The 13,925-nt window shown below is 36.5% G+C and overlaps 1 protein-coding gene across 3 annotated transcripts in view; it reads right to left on the bottom strand.

Moving 5' to 3' along the window:
- Scn9a (sodium voltage-gated channel alpha subunit 9) overlaps positions 1–13,925 on the bottom strand; it is a 72,797-nt gene that overhangs the window by 17,508 nt on the left and 41,364 nt on the right. For all 3 annotated transcript variants that reach the window (XM_038336109.1, XM_038336111.1, XM_038336110.1), the window contains exons 17-18: positions 8,738–8,858; positions 3,156–3,310 (exon numbers count right to left, since the gene is read on the bottom strand). In XM_038336109.1, the coding sequence (XP_038192037.1) occupies positions 3,156–3,310; positions 8,738–8,858 (276 nt within the window). The remainder of the gene's footprint in view (positions 1–3,155; positions 3,311–8,737; positions 8,859–13,925) is intronic.

Below are 13,925 nucleotides of genomic sequence, written 5' to 3'. Positions count from 1 at the left end.
TCTGACATTCTTTTCATTGTTGCCAAAGGCAAAGGGACTGCAGAAGAATGTAATTACATACTGCAAGTAATCCTCTGAAGAATCACGGTCTCTAAGACCCAAGGGTTCTTCCTTCACCTTTTACCATCTAAATGGAAAGAGTCCTGATCTTTTTAGAGCAGCATTCCAGGCTCCAGCTCTCTTGCCAACCTTTGTAATCCTCCACACTACTTCACACCCGCCCCACAGGGTTAGGAACTTCCTTTGTTTTATTTTGGTTTGGTTTTCTCATGTAAGTAGCATTTACACTCTACAAGAACTTCTAAATAAGTGGAATGACACAGTAGTCATAGCCCTAAGTTCTTTGGAAAATAATTAAAATTGATCTAAAGAGTGAACTAATGGAGGTATTGGAAATGGCTACTTATCAAAACAGATCTTAATTACTGGAGTGTTCTCTACCAGGTGAAAGCACCAACCACTTTGTTGGAAAAAAAAAATGATAGCTAAATAACAGAACTTTGGTGATTAACATCGTATTACCTGTACATGGTCATGGACTTGATCCATTCTTATAATCTTCCCCCCTACCCAAAATATTAATTTTTTAAAAACCATCCTTAGCACATTCTTTTTTCAACTACTGACAGCAATATTGAAGCAGACTGAGGAATTAGGACAGATAGAATGGGCAGATCTGCTAAGATGTACAACACTGGCTCATGTTGTGAAAGTCAGCAGGCTTGAAGTGTGTGTGTGTGTGTGTGTGTGTGTGTGTGTGTGTGTGTGCTCTCAAAGCTTTCCTGTGTCTTTTACCAGTTCTGAGAGCTTGTACAAGCCTCCTACACATAAACCACAACTCTAAAAATTGAGACAGAAAGGGTTTGGTGCCAAAGAAGAAGTGTGCTCTTAGAATTGGGGTACAGGGTCAGTGTGAGGGGTAGCGAGTCTCAGCGATGAGATAAAATGCTCTGCTTGGAAAGACCTCACTGTGACTGGTCTCAGCATCAAGACAGGACTCAGACAGATGCAAGGTCTCAAAGTCCAGGGACATCTTTGTGGATGCAGAAGCAGAAAGGCAAGGAAGGATTTGGGATTTAGGTGTCATGATTAGTTATTTCAGGTCCTACTTCCATTTTCTTTTAGGTGTATTCTCATCTGCTGGGTTAAAGAAAAAGTAGTTTTGAAGTAAAAACCTTGACATTTGCTATATTTGAGATACGAAGAAACATTTTAAACTCTGTATTTAGTTTCCTTTTTTGTTAAGTGAGGAAAATTTTTATAGTTTCTTAGAGTTGTTTGAAAATTTAATGAGAGAAATGTATACCCAAACTATAAGATATAGTAGTTTGTTACTATAGTATAGCTATGATTTGCACTTATTTTACCGACAGTTTAAGAGTCAAAGTTAACTTGTATGCCCAAGGATAGATAACTTTCTGGAATGTTGGGAGCTATGGTTCTTGGGAAATAACAAACCATTTGTTTCCACTCCCCTAAACAAGTTTGTTTACATAGAATGTGCTTGATCACATGCAGGCAGGGTGTACACGGGCAGGAAATATGTCAGGATGTATGTTTGCCCCTAATTGGACCTGATGGGAAATGCAGTGAATTGTGGGTTTTGACTTTGTAAGGCTCTGCAAAACGTGACTTTGCTGCCATTTTCTGGGAATCCAGGGATGGACCTGGCTGGAGCTGTTAACCACACCAGTATTTAACTAAAGCTTGCTTTAAATTTGACTCAGAATTGTGGAACTGGTTTATCTCTAAGTGAATCTCAGGATTAACAACAGGAATTTCAAAAGACTACCTTACTTGACCAGATTCCAACTGACTGAGATTCCTGTTTCTTTCTTCATGGGAGTGACTTAATTCATGGGATGCCCTCCTCCAAAACACCATTCTCCTTTTAAGACATTTTGAACTAAAGTTTATTTAAAACATTAACCTTTTTAACCTTTTCTCTGGTTACATATACGACTTAGAATATAATAAACTTGAGAGACTTTACTAGTTATTAAGAAATAATATTATTAGGATTCTGATTTACATTCTGGTCACACATTCATTTCTAATTTTAGGAGACTAATCTTGTTAAGAAAGGTAGTACTCTGTGGCCCCAGTCTACTCTCACATAGTATATCAATAATGCAGGGTCCTCAAAGACCTCATAGAAAGAGAAATTACAGGTTTTTCTTTCTGATAGTCATAGATACAAAAATTACCAGTAACTTATTTGCAAATATCATTTAAAATCATATAAAAAACATCATTTATCATGACCAAGTTGGCTTTATTTCACAGATGCAGGGGTAGTTCAACATACATACATAAATAAATTTAATTCATCCAATAAATCAGCTCAGACATAAATCACATGAATATGTGAAAAAATGAAGAAAAGATCTTTGACAAAATTCCAAATCCCTTCATGGTAAAAGGCTAGGGATGGAGGGAATCTTTCTCAACATGATAAACACTATGCACTACAAACCTTGAGTCAGCATTGCACTAAATGGAACAAACCTCAAAGTGCTCCTACCAGAATCAGAAAGAATACAAGCCCACAAACTCCATTCCTATACAATATAGGGTCTTAAATACCACTTAGATCAATATGACAAGAGAAGAAATAGAAGAGGAACCTTGAAATAGATGTAAGATTATCCCCACATGCCGATAGCTGATAAGCACTTCAAACATCATTGCAGAAAACAAAATTAACGCTCAAAGATCAGTACCTCTGGGGCTACAGAGATGGCTGGAGGTCAAGAACTCATTGCTCTGGCTGAGAGCCTGAATTTGGCTCACAGCACCCACAGTGTGTGGCTCACAGTCATCTGTAACTCCAGTTCCAATGAACTGGGTGTCCCTTTCTGGCATCTGTAGGGTGGCATCTTTTCACACTCTCACGCATTCACACACACACACACACACACACACACACACACACACACACACAGAGCACACAGCTAAAATATAAACTAAATCTTAAGTCAGTGGATATATATATATATATATAGTCATTGGTCAATAATGCTAAGAAAGAAATGCGAATGAACCATGTACACGAAAGTCTAAGGATTAATTTTCAGCAAAGCTTGCCATACTTACTTTTCCCTTTTGCATATAAAGATAATCGTTTATGTGAATCCAGAGAGTAGCCGACCTACCAGAGCTCCGCTGCTGAGCAGGATCATGAGAACGATAAAGCTTTCGAACCAGCTGTGTTCAACTATCCTGTAGCAGGTCTTCCGGATGGTCCACCAGACTTTCCCTTTCCCAGAGTCTACATTCACTTGGCAGCATGGAAATCTCCGCACACAACCTGGCAAAAAAGACATGCGTAGAACACCCTGATGCTCAGAGTAAGAGCTTGAAATACATTACCAAGGGGAAACATTCTCCCACGATCACATCATTTCTACATTTTAATGTCTCAAGATACCACCTTCTCTCATTTTCTAACTTTGACGGCATTTTTTAGCATCTGCAATTTCTTTCAACTCGGAATATATTGTCACCTGTGACTTTCTGACTTCTTGATTTCTCCCACACCATTTAGATCATTTAATGGAGAAATTTGTGAATGAATAAAACAAGCCTAACACTGAAGCAAAATTAATTTCAAGGCTTTTTGTTGCTTACAGAAAATATAATTCACCATGATCCTACTCCTCAGTTTAAAACTTTCTGAGGGACTGGAGTGTGGTTTAGTTGGTATAATGTTTACATAACAAGCGTGAAGCTGTGTTTGATCCCCAGAACTGCATACAAACAGGTTGGAATGGTGAGCCTGCACCCATGCAATGCCTGCAAAAGGATAGGAAGTTGAATGACATCCTTGATAATGTATGGGATTTGATGCTAGCCTGGTGTACATGAAAACCTGACTCAACAGCAAAAGTAAACACAAACACAAAACATTTTGGAAAAGGGTATTCTGTAAAAATATTGAGAAAAGTAACGGGAAGTCTTTAAAGTAAAATAAAAAAGCAATTATCATTAGAAGATGCAGATAAATATATTTTTATCTATTCTAAGGTAAAAATAACTTACTTGGGACTCATATTATTAAATTACCTTGTTATAAGAAACTGAGAGCAATTTTTTATTGAGCTCTACATTTTTCTCTGCTGAGAGCAATTTTATTTACAACATTTGGGCTTGTTTATTCATTTTTCCATCAAGTGTTTTAATGTGTGTTTGTTTATAGTTTCTTTTCCACAGGATTTTGATCTTATTTAGGGTAAATAGACACAGAATTTAATGAAATAAATGGACAAACAACTAACATCAGACATGTATATGTCATTTTGGAAGAATAGAAGAAGTCCACATAACCTGGCTTGTGTTTTCAAAAAGAGGTTGTAAGAGGCTTGCTGGAAGAGGCAGAAGCCCAAAATGAATTCAGATACCAGTAAGAGAAAGAGTTTAGTTGCAATAAAAGCAAAAGCTTGGAAGGAGATCCCCTGCAAAAGTACAGCAAGCAGTCATTTTGGGGAATTATAACAGCTCACAATTATGAAAGTAATACTCTTAGAGACTCAAGTGAAAGATACATGGTTAGAGAAACTGGACAGATTGTGAAGCAATTTTATTCTGCCTCAGAGAATTAGATCATATGGTATAGAGGTTGAGGAGTAAGCGATGGATTACAAGGAAGGAATGATAGGCATTTAACTAGATATCCTCAACACTGTGTGCTGCTAGTAAGTGGAAGAGACACCAGAAGTCATCGAGCTTATAGGTTCTAATGCACTAAGTATCCTCGTCAAGGGGAAAGAACAAGAAACTAAAGAAACAAGAGATTCAAGATATCTAAATGCCCCTCGACTGAAGAATGGATAAGCAAAATGTGGTATATTTACACAATTGAGGTGCTATACAGTGCGAAAAAAATAATGACATTTCAAATTTTGCAGGAAAATGGATGGAGCTAGAAAACATTATTTTGAGTGAGGTAACCCAGACACAGAAAAACAATTATCACATGTACTCACTCATAGGTGGTTTTTAAACATAAAGCAAAGAAAACCAGCCTACAAACCACAATTCCAGAGAACTTAGACAACAATGAAGACACTTAGAGAGACTTACATAGATCTAATCTACATGGAAAATAGAAAAAGACAAGATCTCCTGAGTAAATTGGGAGCATGAGGACCTTGGGGGATGGTTGAAGGGGCGAGGGGAGAGGCAGGGAGGGGAGCAGAGAAAAATATAGAGCTCAATAAAAATCAATTAAAAAAAGAAATTTGTCTTTTACCACTAGCCGGATTTAGTGATGAATGTCAGAAATGAAATGAAGGTCACAAAAATAAGCGCTGCCCTGTCGGTTGATAGTTAGAGATGGCCAGTAAAACTTCTAAATATAGGTATATGGTAAATGTTTGAGGTATAAATCTAAAGGTCAGAGGGGAAATGTGGAGCAGAAATCGTTAGCACATGAATACCAGAGGTCAGAACCATTTCATGAGGTCACACAAAAATGTTTAAGAACAGATCACATGTGTCGTTTGTGACAGTACCACTAAGGGACAGGACTCAGAGGTGTGCCAGAACTACACTGGTTCACAATAATTCCCTGTGGAGCTGAACTTTTAAAATGTGTTGTTTAAAGTCACTGTTATTAGAGATCAAGGTATATAAACTTAGAATTCAATACTTTCTTTAAGGAGCAAGTGTTAAGAGTCTGTCCCTTCCTAATTATTGTTTTCCATCGCATATTCATGAGGCCGTATGTGGCGTTTCCTTTTGAATGGTGTAATGTACAACACTGTGTGGCTTCTGTGGCGTCTGTGCATCTTACACTCTGCAAGGTCCCAGTGGTTTGAAACCAGCCTGGCAGAAACCTTCATACAATAAAAACCATCGTAGGTCTCTCTCTCTGTCTCTGTCTCTGTCTCTGTCTCTCTCTCTCTTTCTCTCTCTCTGTCTCTCTCTGTCTCTCTGTCTCTCTCTGTCTCTCTGTCTCTCTGTCTCTCTGTCTCTCTCTGTCTCTCTGTCTCTCTGTCTTTCTCTGTCTCTCTGTCTCTGTCTCTCTGTCTCTCTCTCTGTCTCTCTGTCTCTGTCTCTCTGTCTCTCTCTCTCTCTCTCTGTGTATGTGTGTGTGTGTGTATAAGAAAATGACGGGGCACGTGATAGTGAAGTAGCTGAAAGTGAGTGTATGTTGTATTCATGGTGATTAATTGTGGACAGTAGAAGTCACTAAGAAATGGTTTCTCATTACTCAACCTTAATGTGGCTAGTAAAAATTGCTCAAATCATTAATGCAGGAGTGAAATTATGCTTCTTTCAGCAACTAATGTAAATGAAGACACCGAGTGGTCCTCATGAACTATATTTGCTCATCAGTTGCAATTGTAGGCAGTTGGCAAAATTTCACAACAACATTCTGTAAGACACAGTTGCATATGCGTGATAAAGTAAGTTACATATAATAGTATTATTTGTCATTTTTCTACTCATTAGTGTAAGAAATTCTTATATTACAATGCTGTGTGCAAGCACACTTTTTTCTCTTGGACAACTGGCTGTTAAGGATCGCTCTGAATACTGCTGGAGCAGTGGAAGGAGGGAACACATAGGGTGTGTCAAGTGGTACACATGGAAAGCCAAGAGGCCACAGTGGAGAGGTGATGGATAGGCGAACGTAACTCTGAACGAAAGGGGCCAGAAAAATCATTATTACAGAGCTTAAAATCTTATTAAAATGTTCAAGTTGATAGAAAAATAAAGAAATAACCAGATTTATTTTAAAGACAAGAATTGTTGGAGGAGAAAGTTAACCATAATAAAGATTTTGCTTTGTTGGAGGCATTTTTGCCAGTCTCAAAATTGAAAGAAACATTTTTTTTTTATAGCTACAGAAATAAAAACACACTGCATTGTAATTAGAAAAGTAAGGAAAGTTTTGCCTGCGGTAAAGCCTCACAAAGACTGCCCCTAGGGCATATCACACCCCAGAGATTTCTCTTCATTTGAGGCAGGAGTGCTCAGTCGCCTGCCTGACTTTCAGGCAAAGGCAAATCCCCAGGGACGTCCAACCTCGCTGGTTAGTAAGGCTATCACATCTTCTCTTTAGAATGACTATCAATTAAACGTAAACACAACAGTATCTCTAAACAGTCTAATGAGTCCCAGAGCATCAAGTCTTTGCCTTTTGGGGGGTTCATTAGTCAGCTTTTGTGATACATTACATAAAGTCGAAGCTGGGTTTCATCATGTTAAACCAATGATCCAATGATCCCTGATAACAAAGAAACTATCCAAAGACAGATGACCCAAGAATATTACAGCATGATCAATATAATCAATTTAAATCTGATTAGGAAAACAAACTCTTTAATACTCTCATTCAAAATGTCTTCCTGTTTTAAAACAAATGTTTCATTCATAATTTCCTCTCAAAATAAAGAAAATAAAAGACTGAATGGGTTGCTCATTCTATATTAAAGTGGGAATTGGTAATTAGTTATCTGTACAAAGAGTTGATGAGCTGAGAATACTTTAAAAAAAAAAGATAAATTGGTTCCACCTACCAAATTAGCTGAAAACCCATGATTTTTTTAAAAAAAGAAATTACACGTTAACTCAGATTCTGATGAAATAATTTACTAATTGAATAACTCCAAGGAGTACAGTATAGGAGCAAGTACAACCATAAATTATGTCATACCAATTATTAATTGGTTGGTCATACTCATAATTAATTGATTTCTAAGACATTAAGGACAGTGAATAGCATCATGGCACCTATGGAAGGAGGAGAAAGCCTTGCAATATAAAACCACACATAAAGCTAATAAAAGACATGGCATAAGAGAGGAAAAAAATTAAGCAAAAGAAAGACAGAAGGCAAATTGATAAAACACACCAGCAAGGCAAAAGTAAGAATCGGAGAAGAATGAATAGATTTGCGTAATGAACAGCAAAACAAAACAAACAAAACAAACTAGCAAACAAACAAAATCTTCCAACCCATCTTTGGTGAAAGTACCAATTTAATTTAGCATCTCTCTGCTTCCTTTGATTTTTCTGTTGGCTTTCTCAACAGAATATTCCCTGTGGGCCTAATGCTACCCCAGTTTAAAGAGTTAAATTATTTGATTAGCTCAGTTTCATTCTAATTATACTCAAATTTTGAGTAAGTGTCATTCCTAAACTACACAGGAGAAATCTTGCCAGCAAATAATTGTACAAATTATTTTTACAAGGCTGTTAAAAAATTGTTAAGACAGAAGTCATACATTTAGAAGCAATTCTTTTGTTTTGGTTTGTTCTAAGACAAGTTCTTCTGTAACCCAGGCTATATGAAGTTAAGCTTTCAACTCCCCATACTTTGCCACCATCTTCCAATTACTGGGATGCAGACAGCTACCAGCTGGTCTGACAGAATGAAAACTTTAAATATTTTTAACCTAACCGCTCTTAACAGAACTTCCTGAAAATTCTCAAAGCACTAATTCCTGTAAACACAATACATATTGACAGGTTATAATGCTCTTTTATTTCTCATATAAAATAAATTCAATATATATTTTAAAAAATCCGTGTATCACTACACCTGTAGTGTAGATACCTTTATTTCCCAGTGTCTTTGCTTAACTTACTAATGCCTTAGGCTACTTCCTAAGAAAGTCATGCTTGGAAGAATAGGAAATTCCCGTTTTGCAAATAGTCCCCTGTAACATTACAAACTAAGACAAACTTCTAAACATAGTGAATGTGAGAGTTTCAATGTTTCCCTTACCATCCGTAAAACATGCCTCCGGCTCATCTGGATTTACAGGCTCAGCTTCTGCTTCTTCTCCTTCTCCTGGCAGAGGGTTATCGACTGTGCTGCACTCAGAGGAACTGGATCGGTTCCGTCTCTAAAAAGGAATTCACCACCCCAACCAAACAGGTCATTTATTGAATGTTCAAATGTGACAGTTAGGCCTCATTTAATGACCAGTCATGCAAAGTGTCATGAAAAATGTTTAACAGTATGATGACCATAAGAACATAGAAACACATGTTGAGATCAAGTTACCCTATGGCAAACCTAAAATTGATCATTCTATCTACACATCCTGCACAAAATAAATTTTATAATGCCAGGAAGTAGGCATTTGGACAAAGCTGGCAGAAGATAGCATTTTATTTTAGCTAAAATTTGAGAAATTATTTGCCATAAATATTATGTTCATTATGGACTTATGTGAAGTTATTTTTTTTGGGAAAACTTACCTCTGGGGAACACGATACAAAAGTGACAAGTTGCCAATCCCACATGACTAAAAGGACAGAGCCAATAGTTGCCAGAAAAATATTTTAAGTAGCTGGGGTTTTAAAAAATGTACAATAATATCCCAATATGCTCTATTTACTTTTAGGACAGAATAGTTAGCAGGATGTAATAGATAGAAAGTCTTTAAACAAGACAAATATAAAATGTAAACCATATTGGAATCCAAACGTTAGAGACCCAACCACCACCCATCTTAATCTCAGATTTTATTGCATGGAGGAGGAGATCATAAAGTATTACTTTTGAAAGCAAAAGGTGTGGCTACTTAAGGGACCATCACATGCAAATGCTGAAACAAAAAGTCAATGGAATTAAACACAGTAGACTCACACAGGAGAGCAATGAACTCGTCATTATGATCATTCTGCTGATCATAATGTAGCCGAGTTCCCCTCCCCAACTTTATGATCTAGTAGTATGTCTGCACATATACACACAGACACAAAAGGTTTCAGATACAGTACATACAGTAACTTTAGCAAAACTCGGGTAGATTCATAATATTGGTTTATAAAGGGGTGGAGCATCTCACAAGGGAAGAGTTCATTTCTCCTCGTTTGCTAAATGACACATGAAAATGGAAAACCACCACTAATCATGGCAGTGACTCCCTTATTAAGATTATAACTTAAGTTTGGGAGAATTGTTTAAGCACATTAAAATGCTAAGATGAAAAAAGATACCCCCTTTCAATGATTCTTTTGACAATAAATCTATATTAATATCATAGGTTTCATCTGAAGTATTAAATTTTAAGGTGGACATTGAAGTTCTTTTTATGTGCATTATTATAATAATCATACATCAGTCATCAGTAAAATAGGCATGGATTATTGGTGGTCTTTTTAATAACCAGAGTGAAGAATTAGAAACATTTTATTAAATCAATACTTCAATATATATGCTATTCCTACAAGGCTCAGGCTTTCATTATTAATATCAGTTATAAAGTTTACCAGAGTTAGCCTTTTTTCTTCTATGACTTGACTACAAGTGCATTTTAATGGTATTCCTTTCCTTCTATGAAATATGCACTTGATTCAGAATTATACAACAAAGTCATCTCCACTTTCTCCTTGACTCAACTCTATTGAAATAGGTAATGTAAAACCTATATATACATCTACATCTCTATCCTGCCTATTGCCTATCTCTCTCTCTCTCTCTCTTTCTCTCTCTCTCTCTCTCTTTCTCTCTCTCTCTCTATCATCTATCTATCATCTCTACCGATCTATCATCTATCTGTCTGTCTGTCTATCTGTCTATTACTATCTACCCATCTATCTATATATCTATTTATCTATCTGTCTGTCTGTCTGTCTGTCTGTCTGACTGTCTGTCTGTCTGTCTGCTTGCCTGTCTGTCATCCATTCGTCTGTCCTTCCATCTATCTATCTATCTGTCTGTCTGTCTGTCTGTCTATCTATCTATCATCTATCTATCTATCTATCTATCTATCTATCTATCTATCTATCTATCTATCTCTACCAATCTATCATCTATCTGTCTGTCTGTCTGTCTATCTATCTATCTATCTATCTATCTATCTATCTATCTATCTATCCATGTATCCATCTATCTACCACTGTGTATCTATAAAATTTAGTTAGGAATGCATCTTTATCATCATTTTAAACTTGTATAGCTATACAACTATACAACTATCCCCTTATATTATTGAAAATATGTTAAAACCAAAAGGTTTATTAAATTTCACGGTTTTCTCTTTCATTTGTCTTTAAGTGTTTTTCATTATGTTGAATGTGAGGAAACACATGTTAAATATGCACCATATTTAAAAAATCCTCCCTATGTTGATTTCAGACACATTTATTACTTTTAAAACCTAACAGACATTAGCACCAAAAGACTACTTCATGACAGAATAGAAAAAAGCCACTGCTACTTGACTCTTTCTTGATCCATAAACTTCCAGGTATGGCTATCTACAGACAACAATATTTCACTCAAAAGCAGAAAACCAGAAGATACATAGCATGCACTGTAGAAAACGCAGAACTCAACATTTTTCAGAGTACATCTAATACAGAAGACATCCCAGATATATGCTACATTTAGAATAATTATACATCTTGGATCTATTTGCCTCACACAAGGAAAGATATATTTTTTAACTAGGAGAGCCTGGTAAATTTATTTTACCCTGTTATGAAAACAGTGGGAAGTTAGGGAGAGCAAGAAGGTTGAGAGAAGCAAATTGAAAAGAAAGGACTGGTTTTAAAAGGAACATGTGTAGGGGCATTATTGATAAGCTAAGGTCCATTATGTATCAACAAGGGAGAACATTTTTTTAGATACGATCTCAATTTTTAGATAACTAAGTTGAAAATCTATCAATCATTAAGGAGTAGAAGAGTAAAGTTCATAACAAAGGATCAAAGGTCAAGCTAAAGCACACTTCATTAGTCTTTCAGTTCTTACAGCTTTCCACTGCTGTCATTCCTTCCAGAACAATGCAAACCTCACTTACTGACGCCACTAAGACCAGAGTGATCAATAACACTGCTGCCCCTGCTGTTATCTTGAACAGAAAAGTTTCTTTATTCTACTTAGAATTTTGAATCTTCAGTCTTCTTCTGTCCACCAATAAAATGCTCGAGATTATTATTTTTTCAAAAAGCTGATGCTACAAATTAAAAATACTATAGATACTCTTAGACAATTGCAAAGTCAACAGAATCCCCATGTCTAGATATTTATGTCATTTGTAGCAGTGGAGAACATTTTCAATATATTTAAAAATTACAGAAAAAGCCAGATGGCGTTGGCACACGCCTTTAATCCCAGCACTCGGGAGGCAGAGGCAAGCAGATCTCTGTGAGTTCAGGACCAGCCTGGCCTACAAGAGCTAGTTCCAGGACAGGTTCCAAAGCTACCAGGATACACTGTCTCAAAAAAACAAAAACCACCACCAACAAAAATTACAGTAAAATGACACATTATATTTTAATTACGAGTGACTAAAACTTCTGTTCATTTACTAATTTAGTGTAAGCATCCCTTTCAGTTTTATTATTTTCTTTTCAAGATTTCCTCATTTCTGCTATCAGAAAAATTTGTTGGCATCCCAGGCATCAGCCTTCTACTCAGAGTTATTAGCAGTAAGAACTCACACAGTCAATATGGCACGTAGTTTCAGATGCTAAAGAAGTCCTAAGGGCAGTCTTAGCCATTGTCAAGAAGATTTAAAATAAAGCCAGCAACTTACTGAGTCCTGACTTCCCTAACATCTTCTACAAGGGCACTCTATTTCCAATGTACAACAACCGAGATAAATGGTGAGATCTTGGCTAAAAACATGAACAAGCAGAAGCAACATGTAGAAACATAAGAAATTTGAAGGCTGCATATTTCTTTTCTAGAACTAGTAGTGAAGTCTTCAAACTTTATAGTAACTAAAAGGGGAGGGGCTTTCCCTAATAAAAGTTTCAAGGCTTCCATATGGTATCAATGAATGATCATGATGACTATTGATAGAAAATATTCTAAAAGCATTTGGCAAACGTTATCACAACTGACACCTGTGGAAAATTCCCAGTGGGTTAGCAAGGATTTAAGCTAAGCAAAGGTGAAGATAGAATTTTGGGTTATAAGTATAGACTGAAAGCCTCAAACTTGTTCGTTTGTTTGCTTGTTTTTTGTTTTTTGTTTTTTTTTCCCCGAGACAAGGTTTCTCTGTAGCTTTGGTGCCTGCCCTGGAACTGGCTCTTGTAGACCAGGCTGGCCTCGAACTCACAGAGATCCGCCTGCCTCTGCCTGCCGAGTGATGGGATTAAAGGCGTGCCCCAACCACTGCCTGGCTCTCAAACTGTTTTATAGATTGTTCTTAAATGCAAAACAAATAAAAAAAAAGACCCAAATGATTTGTATCTTTTTTACAATTTCGTCATCCCCCTAAGTGAAGATCAGGATGGGGAAATACCAGAGACAAGAATAATTACCAGTTGTCTCAACATATGAATTTCTCATATTGAAAGTACAATGTAAAATACAAAGTTTTTATTCATGAAAAATGTTTCTCCTAACCTTCATACAGCCTTTCATCAAAACATGCTATTCCAAGTCACCCTGTGAAAGTGAAGAGCTCTGCTTTACTTTGCCAACATTTTGAACCATTATTCTATGTGTACTTCAGTGTGTCTGTATTTGAGCATATTAGTGCAATGCGTTCTGAGACCAGAACAAGGGCATCGAATCCCCCAAGCTGGAGTTGTAGGCAGCTATAAGAAACCTGGCATGGGTGCTTGGAACTGAACCCTGTAGAAGAGAAGGAAGCACTCTTGACCACCGAGTCTCCTCTCAATACCCAGGAATATAATTTCTCGATATGTAACTGCATCTTCTATAACATTAGTTTGGCAAAAATTATGAATTCACAATATAAACATATATGTAAGCAACATATATATTTATGTGCACATATATAAGTACATGTAAGTGCATTTCTGAAAGTTTTCTGAAATACTGTATGCTCTACTATATTTATATAAGTGCTACTTTATACCTGCATATTTCATTCATGATCTAATGGAAGGACATTTATTGCGTTGTGAGATAGTTTTCTTCAAGATCATTGAATTCAAATCACTAGCAATCGAGAAAAGGAAAATATTTCCTTTAACGATAA

The sequence above is a fragment of the Arvicola amphibius genome, chromosome 7 (genome assembly GCF_903992535.2).
Source record: "Arvicola amphibius chromosome 7, mArvAmp1.2, whole genome shotgun sequence".
Classification (NCBI taxonomy): domain Eukaryota; kingdom Metazoa; phylum Chordata; class Mammalia; order Rodentia; family Cricetidae; genus Arvicola; species Arvicola amphibius.
The sequence above is the reverse complement of the archived record's forward strand: the minus strand, read 5'-3'. Positions and strand labels throughout refer to the sequence as shown.